The 20,857-nt window shown below is 45.2% G+C and overlaps 1 protein-coding gene across 1 annotated transcript in view; it reads left to right on the forward strand.

The window, feature by feature from the left end:
• Positions 1 to 16,325, forward strand: part of pxdn (peroxidasin) — a gene marked incomplete at its 5' end in the record, with an annotated part of 54,911 nt that extends 38,586 nt beyond the window's left edge. Inside the window, 9 exons of the mRNA XM_083682767.1 lie at positions 925 to 1,082; positions 5,336 to 6,342; positions 6,635 to 7,131; positions 7,866 to 8,000; positions 8,777 to 8,985; positions 10,834 to 10,951; positions 11,409 to 11,541; positions 12,511 to 12,624; positions 14,480 to 16,325. Of these exons, the coding sequence (XP_083538893.1) occupies positions 925 to 1,082; positions 5,336 to 6,342; positions 6,635 to 7,131; positions 7,866 to 8,000; positions 8,777 to 8,985; positions 10,834 to 10,951; positions 11,409 to 11,541; positions 12,511 to 12,624; positions 14,480 to 14,632 (2,524 nt within the window). The 3' untranslated portion in view covers positions 14,633 to 16,325. The remainder of the gene's footprint in view (positions 1 to 924; positions 1,083 to 5,335; positions 6,343 to 6,634; positions 7,132 to 7,865; positions 8,001 to 8,776; positions 8,986 to 10,833; positions 10,952 to 11,408; positions 11,542 to 12,510; positions 12,625 to 14,479) is intronic.
• Positions 16,326 to 20,857: the final 4,532 nt, after the last annotated feature.

The following is a 20,857-nucleotide window of genomic DNA, read 5'->3' on the forward strand; positions in this document are numbered from 1 at the left end:
AGCGAAAGGTTTGCTTTGACCAAATCCAATTATGTTAGATCAGTGATTTACGTCAAGGAATGGGAAAGGAGCATTTTAGGAGTATTTAAACAGGGCCGAACACATGTGATCTAGATCACTATCTCACTGTAAAGAAATGAGTAGCGCATGTACTTCCAGAGCTATGAGTAAGGAGAATAGAACAAGCTTGGCGTCACCAGCCAAGTATGCCTTTAAATAGTATCCATTTGTTTTGATTAGGGGGTTGGGCGGGACACCTGCAGAGAAGGCACGTGGCCTCCGCCTTGCCTGCTGTAGACCGGGTCTAGCCTCTGGCATGGTTTAAAAGGCCATGTTCCTCAGGGATAAACACCAGACATCTAGATGGCTTATGAAATCTAACTTCTGATTGCAGAAATTTATGTTTAATCATTTGATTAAAGGCATAGTTCACTCTAAAATAAAATATTTATGTTCATATTGGAAAAGGTGTCTGCTGCAAGTTGCTATATAACCGGGATATGGAAGTAGAAAGTGTCTTAGTGTATTGACTGGAATGAAGTTTATCTCATCTCTTTATCTCGTATGTGTTTATCTCATTTGATTTTAGAGTGAACTATCCCTTTAAAAGCAAAAGGAAAATAATTGACGATAGATCATTTTTCTGAGCTGAAGTGGAGGTGGAGTGGTGAACAAACCTGTGTGTGCATGTTGTGAGGGGTTTTACTGACTGCATGTTTGAACTCCCTCATGTTCCAGAGATTTGTTCACTCACAGGTATTCGGGTTAGAGAGAGTTTTATCACCTGTATTTTCTCCCTCCAAGACAAATAGTTCAAGGAATCTAGACATGCCGTTGAAATCAATGTCTCTCTCTCTCTCTCTCTTTACATCTCCCCCCTTCCTCCCTCTCTCTCCCTCTCTTTCTACCACTCCATCCCTCCAGTAACCCTCGTACCCCTGGGGAGCTGCTGGCCCTGTTCCGCTACCCCCGGGACCCGTACACGGTGGAGCAGGCGAGGGCAGGGGAGATCTTCGAACAGACCCTCCTCCTCATTCAGAACCATGTCAACCAGGGTCTGATGGTCGACACCAACGGGACAGGTGAGAAACCACTCAGTGCATATGTAGCAAAGATGATTTGGAATCACGCTCTCATGAGGATGTAGCCCGTATAGAATCAGGTGTCACCCTTGAGCCTTGAGGAGGTCTTCTTGGTCTAATGGTAGATGCTTGGGTCTTCTATGTGGGTAACCTAGGTTCAAACCCCGCCCGATACATATACACTGTACACAGCACATTAGTGACCAGTGGTGGGCCGTGTATTTTATACCTAGGCCTTCGGTGCTATCCTTCCGCAATTAAACCACCTTCGAATAACCTCACCATGACACTAGGGCTATAGGCTACTGTCATTCGACGTAACCACCCCATATTCACAGTGACGGTAACCTTTATCGAGTGGAATAAAGTGATTTAACACGAGGCTCAACACCTATGAGAGGTACAATACACTAATTGCAGAGACATTAATACATGGTGACTGAGACCATCAAGGATGTACCACTATTATGTAGCATGACAGGATGCTGCATCACAAATAGACATCGCATAGCCCAAATCAATGTCATTACCAAAGAAACAAGAACAAACTCACAACAACAAGTCACATTTAGTAACACGACCACCAAGCAAGCAAAAATACCGTAAAACACAAATAACACAATCAGGATTCAACAGGCTTCCCCACAGATTCCAGCCGAGCTGCTGGGCCTAAACGCACATGCCACCACGCACACTCAAAGATACAGCCAGGCCAGGCCACTGAATCTGAACATCATTCACACCAGCAGCAATGATCTAAAGCAAGCAATAATAATAATAATAATAAATTACAGGCCCGGCGCCAGGATGAAGCCTGTCTGTCTATCGATCTCTTCCGCTCCGTTTCAGTACTATGGTCCATCAAACTTACCAAAGCTGCTCATCATTTGAAGACAAAGTCCGTCCTCCTTTCTTTCTTCATAAAGAGTTCAATGACACGGTTGGTACAGTACATCGGTGCGTTTCAGTTCCAATAAAAGGTCCTGCTCGACTGCCATGGAGGCCAGTGCTGACAGTCGAGCTTACTCAGTCTTATTTCTTGAATATGTTTTAATGCGTTTTATGGCTGTAAATGTCTGCTCCACAGAGGCAGTAGATACTGGGATGGTCACCGCCAAACATGCCAACACGTAAAGTTGACGCATGCTCCGAGGCGGCTAGGCATGCTAGAAGGCTCCGACGTGTCAAAGAATATACCCAACATGGCAAACTCGAAATCTGTTTGGTTGAAGGATATGACAATCAACAACATCGTCCCCATTTGCTTCAACAGCAGAGGGGATTCACTCAAAATTCTGAAGGCCTCAAGGTAGATTTTTCACCCAGAGACAGCACAGGTGGAAAATCTGTGATGGCCATAGACTGATGGGAATGAACACATTTTATTAGGAACACCTGTACACCTTTTCATGGTGGAGGTGGTGTAATGGTGTGGGAAATGTTTTCTTGGCACACTTTGATATTAACGGGCCCAATCAATCATCGCTTGAATGCCACAGCCTATTTGAGTATTGTTGCTGACCATGTGCATCCCTTCATGGCCACAATTTACCCATCTTCTAATGACTACTTCCAGCATGATAATGCACCATGTCACAAAGCAAAAGTCATCTCAAACTGGTTTCATGAACATAACAATGAGTTCAGTGTTCTTCAGTGGCCTTTCCAGTCACCGGATCTGAATCCAATAGAACACCTTTGGGATGTGGTAGAACGGGAGATTCACAGCTTGAAAGTGCACACGAAAAATCTGCAGGAATTGCGTGATGCAATCATGTCATCATGGACCAGAAGGAATGTTTCCAACATCTTGTGGAATCAATGCCACAAAGAATTGAGGTTGTTTCGAGAGCAAAGGGAGGCCCTACCCAGTAGTAGTATAGTGTTCCTAATAAAGTGTTCGGTGAGTGTACAGTGTAGATATTTGGATCCACCTCTATTTCATAATATTAAGAGAAATTATTAGTGTTGTTCAACTTGTGCACATACAAGTAGAGTACATATATTCATAGATTTGCAGTCTTAGTGAGAACCCATTGAAAAGAAGTAAAAGCCCTTATCCTGAAACATTTGCTGAATACATTCAGTTTCATTCGGAACATCTTTGGCTGTGAATTCGCGAGACATCTGTATGCCATTGTCTCTACTTCTCTGACTTGGGGGGCCTGTTAGATAACTACACTGTCGAGTGGATGGCGTAAACATTTTGACTACCCCTGCGTCATGCCGCATAATGGCGGGCTAATGTGGTCAATTGTCACGGGTGAACACACTCCCAGATTTAACAAGGAAAAGGAGGAGGTGTCCAATGCCCCAAACAAGTTCCACATATGTAGGATTTATGGTACATTAAACACACACATGCCAGTGTGGCTAAAGTTTAACAGCCATAGAGGCTGAATGGGCCAGTTGTGTGGGTAGTGGTGAGCTAGTGGAGCACATTGTCTGATATTGGACCCAGTGGAGGCAGTGCTGAATTCGACCCGAGATGAGAGAGAGAGAGAGAGAGAGAGAGAGAGAGAGAGAGAGAGAGAGAGAGAGAGAGAGAGAGAGAGAGAGAGAGAGAGAGAGAGAGAGAGAGAGAGAGAGTGGGTGTGTGTGAGAGAGAGAGAGGGCGAGGAGGATAGGGAAAGAGAAAGGGGGTATATATACAGTGCCTTCAGAAAGTATTCAGACGGCTTCACTTTTTCCACATTTTGTTGTGTTATAGACTCAATTTAAAATGGATTATATTAAAAGAATTTGCCGTCAATCTACACACAATACCCCAGAATGACAAAGCCAAAACACGTTTTTTTTAAACTTAATGCAAGGATAATAGTTATTTTGGAATTAATATCTTTTGTTTTTATTGGTTCTCTGATTTGCATAGGGATCAATTACACACTGTCCAGCTCGTCCTATTGCAAGAGGATATTGATGACCACAGCAGTGTTTTTTATACTTTTCTTCATTAAATAAGATTTGGTTGAGGTGATCACCTAATCAGTACCTCATTAAGTAGAATGATAGAGATGCTGATTTAAGAAAAATTTGGAGTGGTCTCTTAATTTTTTCCAGAGCTGTGTATATATATATATATATATATATATATATATATATATATATATATTGCTATAGAGAGAGAGAGAGAAAGAGGGGGTATAATGCGAGACAGAGAGAAAGAGGGATATTAGAGAGGGGAGAGAGTGAAAGGGGGAGAGATGGGGGGAAGACAGAGAAAGAGGGAGAGAGAGAGAGAGAGAGAGAGAGAGAGAGAGAGAGAGAGACCAGTGTTTTCATTGGTTATGACAACAGCTAAGACTTTATTGTTGCACTGGCCCCTAACACAGAGGATTTCTCTCTGTCAGCAAAAACAATGTAGCTTGTTTGGATTATCGCTATGTGACTTGGAACACATGGACGCACATACACACACACACATACACACATACCGCCACCCTACAGGTTGTGTTTGGGTGGATCAATTCTGTGAAAGAATAAACAGGTAGATGAGTATGGAGAGAGAAGATGTGGTAGACATTGCTGTTTCATTTGCTTGACAGTAAGTCTCACTTTACCCCTATTGAGCTGGGCCACACAAAGCTTCCCCACTTTTCTCTCTCTCTGGCTCTATCTCTCTCACACACACACACACACACACACACACACACACACACACACACACACACACACACACACACACACACACACACACACACACACACACACACACACACACAGGGCCCATAGCCAACACTACAGTTGTAATACAGGAGCTGTCACATCTCCCAGCAAGTCAGGACATGTCAGAGGAATACTCCAATCCGTGCCCTCAGGACACCAGTTTCCATTCTCAAGGCAAACAGTTCTGCATGATGGAATCTGAAGTCTACAGTGTTTTGGTTAGGTCAAATTGCAGGATTTGTTCATAGGGGTACAGTGAAACTGGTGGAGTTAATAAGCTTAGAGGTTGACCCATTTGTTTTACTTGTCTTAACTGTGTCCAGGTTTTTAATCATTTCAATTGCCTTAAAGGGATAGTTCACTCTAAAATCAAATTCCTGTCCATTAACCACATACCTTCACTCCAGTCAATACTTCAGATTTTAGAGTTCTCTTTAAGACAATTTTATTTGAGGTGAACCATACCTGTGTATTAGTTGCAAATAGAACCAAATGTGATTAGTTATGCATGTGATTGAACTGTGTATCTTAAGCTTTATAAATGATCACATGAACGGACATTTACTTTATGCCCCCGTCCCCCCCAGCCTTCCGCTACAACGACCTGGTTTCGCCCCACTTCCTGGAAGTGATCGCCAACCTGTCGGGATGCACGGCCCACCGCCGCTTCAACAACTGCTCCGACATCTGCTTCCACCAGAAGTACCGCAGCCACGACGGCACCTGCAACAACCTGCAGCACCCCATGTGGGGAGCCTCGCTCACTGCCTTCGAGCGCCTCCTTAAGTCCGTCTACGACAACGGCTTCAACCTGCCGCGCGGCACCATCGAGCGCCAGCATAACGGACACCCGTTACCGCTTCCCCGATTGGTGTCGACCACCATGATCGGCACGGAGAACATCACCCCGGATGACCACTACACTCACATGCTCATGCAGTGGGGGCAGTTCCTCGACCACGACTTGGACTCGACCGTGGCTGCCCTCAGCCAATCGCGCTTCTCCGACGGCCAGCTGTGCTCCCAGGTGTGCACCAACGACCCGCCCTGCTTCCCCATCCAGTTCCCGGTGGACGATCCCCGGCGGCAGCGCAGCAACGCCCGCTGCATGTTCTTTGTGCGCTCCAGCCCCGTGTGCGGCAGCGGCATGACGTCGCTGCTCATGAACAGCGTGTTCCCGCGGGAACAGATCAACCAGCTCACATCCTACATCGACGCCTCCAACGTCTACGGGAGCTCGCGCCACGAGTCGGAGGAGGTCCGCGACTTGGCGAGCCAACGGGGGCTGCTCCGACAGGGCATTGTTCAGCGTTCCGGGAAGCCCCTCCTACCATTCGCCACGGGACCGCCCACAGAGTGCATGCGCGACGAGAACGAGAGTCCCATCCCGTGTTTCCAGGCTGGGGACCACCGGGCTAACGAACAGCTGGGGTTGACCGCCATGCACACAGTGTGGTTCAGAGAACACAACCGCGTGGCTACAGAGCTGCTCCTGCTGAACCCCCACTGGGATGGAGACACCATCTACCATGAGGCCAGGAAGATTGTGGGAGCTCAGATGCAGCACATCACCTACAACCACTGGCTGCCCAAGGTAAGGAACCTTGGGACTCAACCCTGCACCTTGATTGAGGGAACTTCAATAGTTCTTCATCATACCATACGTTTGAGGTCAGCTCAGAAAAGGTCTCCCCCTCTCTCTCATATTCAAGCATTGTCTTTAGATTTTTTAGAAGTGCTAGATAGGTCCAATGAATGATGACAACGATGAGTAGATCATTATAATTTGATCCGATGAAGATCATGATGATGATGATGATATAATAGAAGGAAGATTGTGTTAATAAAAAATGATTATTATGATCGTGTCATCTCTGTCCCCTCAGATCCTGGGTGAGTCCGGCGTGAAACTGATGGGCGACTACCGCAGCTACGACCCTAACGTCAACGCCGGCATCCTCAACGCCTTCGCCACCGCTGCCTTCCGCTTCGGCCACACCCTCATTAACCCCATCCTCTACCGGTTGGATGAGAACTTCCAGCCCATCCCCCAGGGTCACATCTCGCTGCACCGCGCTTTCTTCTCGCCTTTCCGCATCGTCAACGAGGGTGGCATCGACCCCCTGCTCCGCGGCCTCTTCGGTGTGGCGGGCAAAATGCGAGTGTCGACACAGCTGCTTAATACAGAGCTGACGGAGCGGCTGTTCTCCATGGCGCACGCCGTGTCCCTGGACCTGGCTGCCATGAACATCCAGAGAGGACGGGATCATGGGATACCTCCCTACAATGACTACCGGGTGTACTGTAACCTGACTTCAGCGCAGAGCTTCGACGACTTGAGGAACGAGATCAAGAACCCCAACGTGAGGGAGAAGCTGCAGTGGTAAACATTTAGAATTTGTTAATGTCCTTAACCCTTATGTTTATGTTTTTAAAGGTGTTGACAACAGTGTTGACATCAGGAGTGTATTGTTAAAGGGTGTATTGTTAAATAGTTCACCCAAATTAAAATGTTTGAAATTTCTTGTCCAAGTTATCTCAAAGTAACTTAGAAAAGGACACTTCCTCTCCTGGAGCACTATGACTTGTTTGAAGTTACTTACAGTGCTTTGGGTATGAAATTCAAAAGATGCTAAATCTGGAGATTGACTGATATTGATCTTTGGTTACAAAATGCTACAAGTGGCTAGATAAACAGAACCAAAGTGTGAATTGAACTCCCTCCTTGTCCATAGACCCCTTTCAGGGTAAGAAACCAAATACGTGATTTTGTTATTTCGGTCAACTATCCCTTTAATTGTCCATCAGTACCTATTATTGTCTCCTATATTCAGTACATATGTTGATGTACTCTATAAATGTCCCTGTCAGTTATATTTGGACAGTTCCTTTGAACAATATATAACTTGTGGAATCTGACAACCTTAGATGCACTCCTAGTTCCGCTGTAGCGAAACTGATTTGGTATCCCACTCTTGTAATGAGGTAGCCCTGCCTCAGACCTTCAGGATGTCCTCTTGGCCTAGCAGTAGACACTTGGATCTTCTACTCAGGAGACCTGAGATAGGTCACACTGGGTTGTGGTTTAACTGTGACTACGCGTCTCTCTTCCGGCAGGCTGTACGACACTCCTCTCAACATAGACCTGTTCCCTGCCCTGATGGCAGAAGACCTGGTTCCTGGGAGCCGGCTGGGCCCCACCCTCATGTGTCTGCTGGCTGCCCAGTTCAAACGTCTCCGAGACGGGGACAGGTAAACATCACCTCCACAACCACATACACCCCACAATGTTTTTTTAATGCATACTATATACTAGGGTAGGCTAGTGCAGGGAGAAATCAGGGGAAGGGTTCATTGTAATGCATGGAATGGTATCAAACACATATTAAACACGTGTTTGATACAGTACCATTCCTTATTTTGTTCCTTCCATTACAATATGCCTGTGTCCTCCGATTTCTCCCTCCACCAGCCTGGACTGCTGTATACTGTACATACTTACATACTTACATACTTACCTACATACTTTCTTATAGGGCTGGTTTCCTTGACACAGATTAAGCCTTATCCTAGACTAAAAGGGATCTTTAATGGAGATTTTCTATTGAAAATGTGATTTAGTCTAGGTGAAAATATAGTCTGTGAAACCAGTCCATAGGGTACTGCCTGAATCGTGCTGTAATTAGACCCAGGAGTTTTCCCCTGACCACCTGACCTAAACAGGTAAAACTGTGAGCCATGTTTGTAATCAATCAACTATGAAGTCTCATTAACACTACCTCCTCTCTCCTCCTGTCCTCTTTCCCCTTCCTCCCCGCCCAACCTCATTCCCTCTCCTTCCTCTCCTCTTTTCCTCTCCTCCCCAACCTCACTCCTTCTTCCTCCTCTCCTCTCCTCCCCAACCTCACTCCCTCTACCACCTCTCTCCTCTGATCCTCTCCTCTCCCTCCTCTCCCTCCTCTCCTCCCCAACCCCACTCCCTTTACCTCCTCCCCATCCCCTCCTCCTCTCCTCCCCCCTCCTCCCAGGTTCTGGTACGAGAACCCAGGTGTGTTCACCCCGGCCCAGCTGACACAACTGAAGCAGGCGTCCCTCACGCGTGTACTCTGCGACAACGGCGACAACATCACGCGTATCCAGCAGGACGTCTTCAGGGTGGCCGACCTGCCCCACGGCTACGGCAGCTGCGACGACGTTCCCAAGATTGACCTGCGCATGTGGCAGGACTGCTGCGAAGGTGGGTGAGCTGAGCTGAGCTGAGCTGAGCTGAACCGGCTCTGTGTGTGGTCCTATCGACATTGGGTTTTAAAAAAGGGGATACTGTGATTTTTTTCTACATAGACACCTTCCCCCACTGTTCCCTGAGTTCAAGAAAAGCTAATAAACAGTGTATATCCTGCCAGTGGTCAGACAGACACACAGAGAGGTCAGATGTAAGAGTTGTGGCTTTAGCTCCTCTGGGACGGTGAGGCAACGTAAACTGTGGACAGATTGACATTAAAAGGTGTAATCTGGGAATTCAAACGACAACAAAGCGATCATCCCATCACTTTTTTGGATAAACAGCTGAGGGATGGGTGCGGAAAAATGTAACCACTCCCAAATTCATAGACGGAGTCATGTAAGCAAGGACTGCATACGAAAAATGAGAGCGTATCGGTATCTGCCATTGTATGCCTTTCATTGCCTTTGCATAGGAAATCAAAGGTGTTGTGTTTTATTGTGGGAAGGGCTGAACATCACTCCAACCTGAAAGGGTTTCTCAGAGTGTAGGGTGGAGCCCAACTAATTACAGGGCCTGGTCTTGTACAACTGTCTTCTCTCTCTCTCTGTGTGTGTCAGTATCAGTGTGTGTGTGTGTGTGTGTGTGTGTGTGTGTGTGTGTGTGTGTGTGTGTGTGTGTGTGTGTAGCTGGTCACATCTCCTGATGGTAGTGTGTGAGTCGTGTGTCATGACGGCTCTAGTCTCAGGTCGGCTCTTTGAAGTGGGATGAAAGACGAGCCACACACACACACACACACTGCTGAGATGTGACTGAGAGACAGATGTGACCGCTGAGTCAGTCGAGACTCAGCACCCTCATAAGCGTCGTATCAGCTCTATCGTTGCACAGAGAAACTGTAGGCTACACTCACAACCATCCGACTGCACACAGACGGATGCACTACAATCACTATGTCATATGGAATGCCTGACCAGAAAACCATTATTTTTCTCATACACCCAGTATTGTGTATTATATCAGTTTTATGATTTTATAAATACAGGAGGAACAGCATTTGCTCTAGTAGTCTATACTGATACCAGTGAATAAGCAGACTTGCTTTTTACCACTCTGGCTGACTCAATGGCTGACTTAGGTCTTTAAAGGAAAATGTCACAGATTATCACCATGACTCAACAGCAAGTTATTAGTGGTCTCTCTTGTCTAAATAGCCAGGAAATATAAAACATTTGAGCAAGAAAATAGCTTTTTATCAGATCAGGAGATAATATGTCTGAATAATGATCTCCTACAACGTCCCTAGTGCTTTGCGCCTCCCAGCCAGCCACGGAGTGATAAACACAAGTGATGAATGTATGCTAGCATGGTGCTTGCGGATGTAAACAAACCAGGCCAAAAACCATGTGATTAGCCCCAAATACGTCACTCAGGGTAAAATCCTCAAACTAGTGATACCTTGCTTTTGATCTACATAATGCATTTGGAAGCTGTGTTCACATGCCCACACATTCATAAGGTGATCAGGACAATGATTTTGAGGTAAAAAAGAAAATCAGTGAAGTGTACCTTTATTGCAACTAAAAGAGAGAAAAAAAGAATCTATATCCACAAAAACGTTGAAGATATAAAATTCCATATCAAGCCACTAATGTGTGTTAACAAATAAAAAGACACAGGCATTTAGAGCCAAAAACACCACCTATACATGGTGGCTAGCACCTTTTGTCAGGGTCTATAATAGTTCCCAACCTTTCTGGGGATCTGTTATGTGACGTTTTTGTAGTAAAATAGTATTTGAGTATGCTTGTTGCCTCGCTGTCTCATTCAGGGTGTGATGTCTTGTTGCGTTTGCCCCTCCAGACTGCAGGACGAAGGGACAGTTCAACGCCCTGTCCTACCACTTCAGGGGGCGGAGGTCCGCAGACCAGAGCTACGCAGAGGAGAACCCCGCCAACAGCCTACCAGAGGAGGAGAACAGGTAACAGACTTGTTTATTTAACACTAATGTTATTAAACTTGTGTTATTGCGTGATATTTAATTAAGTACATGTATTATTGATTATTAGTTTGATACCAAATCCTTCTGAAATATAAGATTATTCTTACACTAGAACACTAGATATGACTCATTGATAAACATGATATGGGGGGGGTGGGGGGGGGGAAGGAGGTTCACAGACTCAGATTAAGCCGAGACAAGATAAACCTTGGTCAAAAATAAGACTATTGTAAGAAGTAAATGTAAGCTTGCTATTAGGATGTCTATGAGGCTTGCATGCACAAAAGATTTCTATTTGGAGACCATACTTATGGTGGACTGATGAGAAATATACTCGAAAATCCTTTGAGTAAAATGCCCCTTGAATCTGGGCCCTGAAAACTATAATAATGAACTAACTAAATGTAATGGACTTTTTGTTTTTAATCTATTCCAGGCCAGTGGAAGACTCTTCTGAAAATCTTGTGAATGTCACTCTCGCCTCTAAACCAAGCACTGAACCCTCGTTGAACGACTTCCAAGACTTTGTTACAGATATGCAGAAGACGATCACAGGTTTACGAAAGCAGGTGAGCAAGGGCAGCTCATGAACCGGGTTGGTCGTTAAAGCAAATAAAAGATATGCATGTATGTGCACACGCACACACACACACACACACACACACACACACACACACACACACACACACACACACACACACACACATACAAACACACACACACAGAGAACACACACAGTGCCCCTTAAAACACATTTCATTTTTTGGGAGCGATAAATGAAATCTGAAGGCTTTGAGTGTTACACAAATCTCAGTTGGGCTGTCCAAAACACAACCACAACCTTATGTTTAGAAAGCGATTTGAGCACCATAGCACTTCTACACTACAAGTCCATGCAAGCTCAAGCAGGCTCTCCCAGGTTGAATCCAGAACATTCTCTCATCTAAACTTGGGTCCCTATACAAGCCTGTGTTATATTAGCCGTGCTATTATGTAGCATGTAGCACACCGGGGGGTGGGTTAGCGGTAAACACTGCTGTAGGTAAACTTCCAAGCGTACACAATCATGGCTTTGATTTACTCTTAACAGAGGCTGTGATCATTTAAAGGGACGGGGGCCCTGCGTCCTGGCAATGGCCCCTTTTGTGTTCTAGCTCTTTGAATACTAAGGGGTATTTATTGAAAGTAGAAGTTTAAATAGACCTGCCTCGGTTGGAGTGAGCTTGTGTGATTTGTGTAAGAAGGAAGTCAGAGGAGAGTGTGTGTGTGTGTGTGTGTGTGTGTGTGTGTGTGTGTGTGTGTGTGTGTGTGTGTGTGTGAGAGAGAGAGAATGTGTACGTGCATTGAGTAGAGGTTTTGGTCAGGTACTCTCGAATTGGTTAGCAGAGAGATATACCATCATGGTTGTCGCGACTCCTGTTAAGTTGTAACCCTTGCCTCCCCTGCTCTGTTGGTGTTGAGGGGTTGTCAGCAGAAAGAGAATCATAACACACTGAACCGTATTGTTGTCAATCTTTAAATGGCTGCCTATTTTTCAGATTAAAAGACTTGAAGCCCGTCTGAGTAAGACAGACTGCACTGATGTGGAGGGCCGCGAGCGATCGGACGGAGAGAGATGGAAAAAGGACCCCTGTACCACGTGCGAGTGCAGAGTACGTAAACCTACACACACACACACAGACACAAGCACTTATATCAAACCGGGGTTCAAATAGTGTTAATCCCTGTATTGAGCATTTGCTTAAGTCTGCGGGCCATAGGGGTGAGGTAGATAGAGTTCGCATCAGAATTCTCAAACTGGTATACCCTCCTGCCAAAATACCGATAATACACCGATAATACCTTAAATACATTCTGTGTAAACACAAAGCGACACGTGCACCCACGGCTCTGAGCGCCCCAAGTTACAGCAGACGTTTTCCTCCGGAATGTTACTGCACAAGCTGAATCTAGCGGCCTATTCAATTAACAAAAGTCATTGTGAGGTAGTATTCCGTCATGTGCTTTGCAGTTAATGCCTGGTTTGAATCCAAAATGTTGCCATACTTTTTTGTTTTACGCCAAAACAACTCCCCCCCCCCCTAGCTGGAGAAGCACAGTCAGTGCATGCATTTGTTTGCTTAGCTTCAGAACCTTTTTTTCTCCCTCGCTGGCTACCGTAGTGGCCTCAAAATGTTCCACAGTGTCACTAATTACGCCTTGCGTGTTATGCGTATGCAATTTTATTAATTTAATAAATTGTGGCTCCTGCATTTGGCGGGTAGAATGCCAAAATAACAGTATGGACGGTGTGACGGAAATTAGGTGTACACTTGTACACTGTATGCTCCTGATAATACTTTCCACCGGCCCAACCCTAGCCAGGCAAGCTCAATCAAGCGCAGCTTGAATTATATTTAACCCAGGTGTGACTCATACACACTTCTAGACCACACACAGTCACATTCACATATACAGACCTCATACACAGATGCTAATGAGCACACACAGTGAAGTATATATTTATCACTCCCTGCCTGATTCAAGCTGCACCTGGGTCAGTGGGCTGTGAAACATAGTAAATTAAGACTCAGACTGGACTAGCTACATTCACACATTCTCTCTCACACGCTCACGCACACACACACACACACACACACACACACACACACACACACACACACACACACAGACTAATCAGCCTAGTTATCGCTTTACTGGCACCCTTTTCCCACCTCTCGTCCCTGGAGATGGGCGTCCTTATCAGACTGGCAGTGCCCATTCCTGTGCCAGCAGCAACTCCCAGTCCACCCCTCTCTTTCTGTTCCTGCCTGTTGCCCATGCCAACCTTACACCTCTTTCAAGTACCATGTTGGCAGTGCCCAACTCCTGGCACCAGTGCCCGTGTACAGTGTGTCACTTTTCTGCTCGACCGCGTCCCTTTCACCTCTTTATCACTGTGTGTCTCTAATGTCTCCTACTCCTGGCAGAGGGAATAGTTCTCTCCCTCATACCAAACCAGATCTAGGGAACACGAGGACCAGGCAGGCCACACACACACACACACACACCAGGCCCCTGTATGTGTCACTGTATGCCCCCTAGTCTCTCTTCTCCATCTCCCCCTCTATCACGTTTTAACTTGTGGAACTGTATGTTTCAACTACCAGGCAGGCCACACACACACACACCAGGCCCCTGCTGGCAGAGGGAATAGTTCTCTCCCTCATACCAAACCAGATCTTCTTTAAACTGCTCTTTCGATCCTTTGCTCCTTTCCCTCCCTCTCGCTCTCTCTTTCTCTCCTTAGTTTCCCTCCCTCTATCTCTCATTCCCTCTCTCCCTCTTATCTTCCTCTAACCCAATTTCCCTTGCATTTCTTTGCAATTCAGTGATCCTTACTAGCATAAGAAAAAACAAGAGCCTGTTAATTCAGTGTTAACCAACTGAGCCAATGGCAATATTAATGATCTCTCTCTTTCTCGTTCTCCCTCGCTCTTTCCTTCTCTCTCTCTACGCCTCCCCCAGGATTCCCAGGTGACGTGCTTTGTGGAGTCGTGCCCGTCGGTGGAGTGCCAGAGGCCTGTTAAGCTAAAAGGCGCCTGCTGCCCAGTGTGTCTGAACCAGGAGGCGGCGGCTGGGAGCGGGAGCCAGCAGGCGGGGGGCAGCCGTCACGTATAACCCTCAGGAGCTCCACGCCCTAGTGTCTGATACACAGAGAGCAAGAGAGGGAGAGTGAAAGAAAGAAAGAAAGAAAGAAAGAGAGAGAGAGAGGGAAGGAAAGACCCTGAAGGTGTGCTAGCCTGATAGCCACCAGCACCCAATTGCCTCGTATTTTTGTAATAGTTTTTATTTTTTGTCATTATTTTTCATTTTTGGATATTATTATTTTTTTTGATTGTCATGTCCCCATGGCCAACTGAACTGCCTGAGGCTTGGTTTCAAATCCACTGGCAACGGGAGAGTGGTCGTGATGGATGGATGGACAGAAGGATGGAATGACAGTTGGATGGACAGATGGACAAATCCCCCTTCCTCACTCAGGGCCATAGAAAGCACCTAATAAGGGTGCAGAGGCCTCTTCTAGTGTTACCCGCCACTGCGTTTGCGTTTGTACCACACAAATGCGTGGTAGAGAGAGGGGAGGGAACGGCCCTGCCAATGTGCAGGAAAGGGAAGTAGATTGACCCATCAACGACCATGTTGTCTCACAAAGCTTTCTCAGGTTAGAAATGCCGAAAAAAACTGGTGCTATTTTTTTCCTTTTTTTCCTTCTAAACGAATTAGTCACTAAATTACAGCCTTCAAAGTATTGTTTTTGTTCATTTTTTTAATATATATATATATATATATATATATATATATATATATATATATATATATGCAAAGAAACATATATACACTCATTATATGTGCCTTTTCATGATAAATCCCATTTGAGAGAATCATTTTTTTATTCGCTCGAAAGACATTTTATGTACAAACTGAATAAAAACGAGTTACTTCAGCTTTTACTAAACGTTATAGGTGCTTTATATGATATTATGAATATGTACGTCTCCCTTTTTTGTATCATCTGCTTACATATGAAGATAATGTGAAGGCCTACAAAAAAACTTTTGTAATGCAAAAATAATGTCTACTGATTACCTTTCTGTCTCCAATGGCCACTGTTGGTTAACTAACATCTGGTATTTTAGACATATTTTCTCTGCTCTCCCTTAAGTCATGTAAACAAGTTTATAGACTTGAGGGAGTTTGATAGGGTGAGTGAGGGGGCGGAGGTCCCACAAGGCATGACCACTCCTTATGGGAAGGCATTCTATCCAACTCTCAAGATGTTCATAACATCTTTATGCTCTTCTCATCTCATACATATTATGCTTTCAAAAAGCAGTGAAAGACGGTTGTTTACCACTGTAGTTGTAGTTTCGTCCCATCACTTTCAATGTCAAGCCAGCATTCCTATTTCAGGGCCAAATCCTGACTTGAGATACACATGCATAACTTTGAAGTACATGGAAATTATGCATTAGAAGCATGGATGTAGAAGTAGAGAAAAAGGTGGGTTGACACAGGAGAAAATGGTGAATGTGTGAACGCTATTGTTAAAATCCGCTAACATTAAATGTCAACATTTTTAAGCTTATTTTTGTAAAAAGGTGTGTAAATGCTATTCACCTGAAGAAAAGGGGCGTAAACAGTTTTATCCTCCACTACATCCATGATTAGAAGAGATTTGAAAGAACATTTGAGTTATGTGTGCTGATGTCAGGTCATGACTTGACCCTCAACATCTACTGCTAACTTACCGCAGCAGTATTCTCAGTCTTACCCATAGAACAGTGGAGGCTGGTGGAGGTGGAAATCGGAGGATGGGCTCATTGTAATGCATGGCATGGAATGGAATGAGGAACTGTATCAAACATACTTTTTTTTTTTTACTGTTTGATACCATTCTTCATTCCATTCTATGCACAACAAGGAGTCCATCCTCCGATTTCTACCTCCACCAACCTCCCCTGCCATAGAGGCCTCTCTATCCCACTCTCCAGCATTGATCTATACTCTAACATTGAAGGACTGGAGCCATACCTCCAACTCTAGCTTCTCAATGCTCTCACAACCCACAGCCCTCCAGCCCTCCAGCTGGAGTTCACAGGACACAACTCACACATTCCTTTCCCTTATGATTTTTCTGCCCTTGCCTTTTTTTCTTGTTTGTTTCGCTACAAGGCTTTTGTGTGTGTGTGTGTGTGTGTGTGTGTGTGTGTGTGTGTGTGTGTGTGTGTGTGACCAATCATCAGGTTTTCTGAAGGCTCGTCAGTGTGTCTCTGTTAGGGTTGAAGCGGGTGAGACATCTCTCTGTCTGGCTCTCATCTCAGAGGTTCGTGGGAGACGCTGAGAGCCGAGGTGACGTCATCTGGCCAAGTGTGTGAAGCACAGACTTCTACCTCTCTGACCCCTAATTCCTCTATAATGGAAGCCATATGAGAGGGGAGGAGGGGGAGGAGGGGGGGGGATCAAGTAATGTCGATTAAGTAACTGGCTCAGCTTTCTCTGGACGCTTTCTCTATGGTCCGTTATCAGCCAAAAGATTCAGAGGAGCAACACACACACACACACACACACACACACACCCACACAAACACTCACAAATTCAACTCACTTAACCCTCTCCACTAGTTCACTTAGCTGAAACACAACTCATTTGCTACCCGCTGCTCTCTTTGTATTCTTCCTGATTGTTGTGACTGCAGACAGCAGTTCTGCCATTTTTTTGATTTGTGGTCAAAATGTAAACGTTCTGATAATGTTTCTCTCATAAATCACCATTCGTACTCGTACTGTATGCCTTTTAGGACTTCCCTAAGAATTTCAAGGACAACACTATAGTTTTGGAACATAGCAAGTGATTATACTGGACAGTTTCAGTGTGACCTATTCTCTCCTCCCTCTCTCACTTTCTTTCATCCCTCCTCCCTTGTTCATTTCACCTGCATTATCATTGTTTTTACTTCTGCTTTACCATGTGTGTACGTGTGTGTACAGTCTGTGTGCATGTGTGTACATTTCTGTGTGTGTGTGTGTGTGTGAGTGAGAGAGAGAGAGGATGCGTGTGTATGCTTCCCCAGCCCCCCAGGTTTGCTTCCCATTGCACTGTGACTTCATTTCCTCTGCATCGCTGGTTGTTGTGTTCATATTCAACCATGTTGTCTTTTTATGACTTCCTTATTTTCATTCCAAACTCTCCCTATTGTGGTCTCCCCAATCCTCCTCCCCAAAACCCCACTGTCAACGGAATGCACTGCTCTGCAAGACTGAACATGCTTTACCTACACTGTCCCAAAGTGAGTGGTCAAAGTAGATACCTATCTGACAATTGTATTGTAAGTTTGCCAAAGAATTGTTTGCACTGTAATGTATGTATGCCTCTTGACAATAATAAAATAGGCCACATTTGAAATACATCTCCCTGTTCTCTTGCCTGTTCTTCACGGTAAATGCTACTCCCTTGAGATATTTTGTTAAGCGTGTACTTCACCATATACTGTACAATATCTTAAGATTAATGTAAGAGTTAAATGTCTCAAAACAGATGTGACCTAATTGGCTTTCCCCGTCAATCTTGTACAAAACTGTACCCATTCTTCATTGTCTATGTGGATTTTGTTTTTAAGACAAAACAAAAGAGCTCCATGTTTAATGAATACCTTTTGTCCTGGAAACCCAATTCGCTGTGACGAATGGAGCCTCAGTCTGTTTCTCTGTCTGGTATTGTATTTGTGTTATATACCATATACTGTCGTTAAATGAACCCAGATTGATGTTTAACATGTTTGAGAATGGCCAGGCATCCTTTGATTTTCTTTGTAGTGGGTCAGAGTATTAGCTAGAACTGTTCTTGTTCTGGGGAACTTACAATGCCTTTTGATACCTCATGTAATTATAGACATTATCGCATATCCTCATCCTCGTTGATTGTCAATTGTTCTCCATGTCTTTGTCTGGTTCACATATGTGCTGTTTGTAGGACATAAATCAGTGTTGTAAACAGACCACTAAGAAGACAGCTAATGTCTGGGGTGGCCTTCTTTGTTGATCAAAGATCTATAATATTACCTATGCAACATGCACCACCTTTAAAAAGGACTTCCAACATTTCAAAAATGCTCTTGAGACTTTGTAAAGCACGGAGAATTTACATTTGACATTTTTGACTGTGGTTCATGTTTAATTGGTCTCAATTAGTATGATATATGATGGCTCTTGCAAACATTTCCATTTGTCTGTAATGTTCAACCATACCCTGTTCCTGGAGTTTGTCTTTAAAGGTGGACTCAGCGATATGACGTAGCCACGAAAGAGCTAGCTAGTGTTAAGCAAGACAATTCACTCAACCACTTTTTTTTCAATGAGACAATCATGTTGCATTACCATGCTTGTGCTTCTATGGAATCGCTAACAAGTGAAACATCTTGCTTGGGTGAAGCTAAAACATCTCTGAAGTTATCCAACTTCCCATTCTAACGTCAGATCGCTGAGTCTACCTTTACAAGGCTGTCCCTCAATTACCTTTCAATATTTACAACCCCATTTGTTCCTGAAACTTTGGAGAAATCAGTCTTTACATATAGCAGATCGCACTGATGTGCATTCCTGGCTTTTCTCTTGACAGTCTGACCTAGGAAGTCTCTCTCTCCCTCTCTCCCCCTTCCACCCTCCCTCCCTCCCTCCATCCCTCTTCCTTTCCAATGGAGAGGGCTTGATCCTTCTCCTCCCTCTGGTAGAGTGTGCACTCACAACCAGAGGAACAGGGGAACGGATGGAAATTGCAACACGGCAATGAGGTTTCCAGTACCGACCCATAAAAGCCCTTCCTCCAGTCCAGGAAAAGCCATTATCACCATGGCAACATGGGACCCGCAGCACCATAGCTGGCATGGGACCCTGGAAATCTCAGGCATGAGATATGGAGCCCTCTAGAGGACAGAGATGGCCATGGCATGTGGTCTCTCTCTCTCTCTCTCTCTCTCTCTCTCTCTCTCCTATCCCCCCTCCTCCTTCCGTCTGGAACACCCATCCCTGAATGAAACCCCAGTGTTGACTTTGGAGGGAAAACGGCCAGTCAGGATTATGTAAGTGAGGAAGTGCTGTAGGTGTTCCAGGGCCTGCTCCAGACATAGGCAGACAGTGTGAAGCAGACAGAGAACCCTCCACACGCCCCTCCCCAGGCTGCAGCTGCACAGCACAGGGTTGGCCTGGCATGGCCTGGCTCTCCAAAAAAACCTCCTCAACTACTCCCCTCATCACGTCTTGGAATTTCATTCTGGCATTTTTACCAACCAAGGTGGGAATTTTTGTCGCCTCTCTACTCGAATGTCATTCTTATTCTGGATGACGGGATAAAAGGGAGAACTTTGGATCCGGGTGTTTGCTTCAAAGCGTCCACATCCAGTGGAAGTGAATGGGATGGCCTCTAAGCTGGGATGGCCTCTAAGCCAGCATGTTATCCAAAGTGACATGCAAACTCACTGTATATGCCGCACAGCATACATTACCTATGTTGGTTTTACCATTACAATGGGTTATGGTTTTGTGTTACATGGTGTGAGAGAGTAAGAGTGTACAGTAAGTGGTTCGGCTTCGGCACAGCAAGCTGACCAGGGACTCCAGGGAGCAGAGGACTTGTTAGCATCATATGGCTACGCTCCTTTGTCCACTTCAGGCCTTGATTACAATCCCATTTTTTTTGTCACTCCCAACATTGCAGTTACAGTAATTAGATTTACTGAAACTGAGCTGAAACTTGTGCCAAATAAAGTGCTACATTATACCCCCCCACACACACACACACACACACATACACACACACTTCCCTCCTTCTCTCTCAGGATTTTCTACCGTATGAAAACGGCAACTTTCTTTCCGTAGTCTATTAATTCTAATTATCTAAACAGAATGTATCCTGTATACTTAACTGCAAAATCGGGTGGGAAGTTTTCTGCCATAGGGCTTTGACATAGATACCATCTTCCACTGTGTGTGTGTGTGTGTGTGTGTGTGTGTGTGTGTGGGGGGGGGGGGGTAGGGGGGGGGTGTTGGGAGAGGTTTGGGTGGGAGGGTCTCACAATCTCATGAAGTAAGCTAATCTTGTCTGACGAATGGCTGACTGACTTCCCTGCATTCCTTAGTCGACTCCAACAGGGCGCAGTCTGGGCCAGCAATAATCCCCTTACTGCCAGGCTTCTTAATAAGCTCTCATAGGCCTGAAATGGCCCTAATGGGTCAGCCAGGAAGGCTGTGTGTGTGTGTTAGCCCCCATAAAACACAAAGAACATCTCCCTCCTTTTTGAAGCCAGAGGGCACAGGTCTGACAGCACCCCCCTTTCTCATCCCTTATTC

Source organism: Argentina silus, assembly GCF_951799395.1.
Source record: "Argentina silus genome assembly, chromosome: 13".
Taxonomy (NCBI): Eukaryota; Metazoa; Chordata; class Actinopteri; order Argentiniformes; family Argentinidae; genus Argentina; species Argentina silus.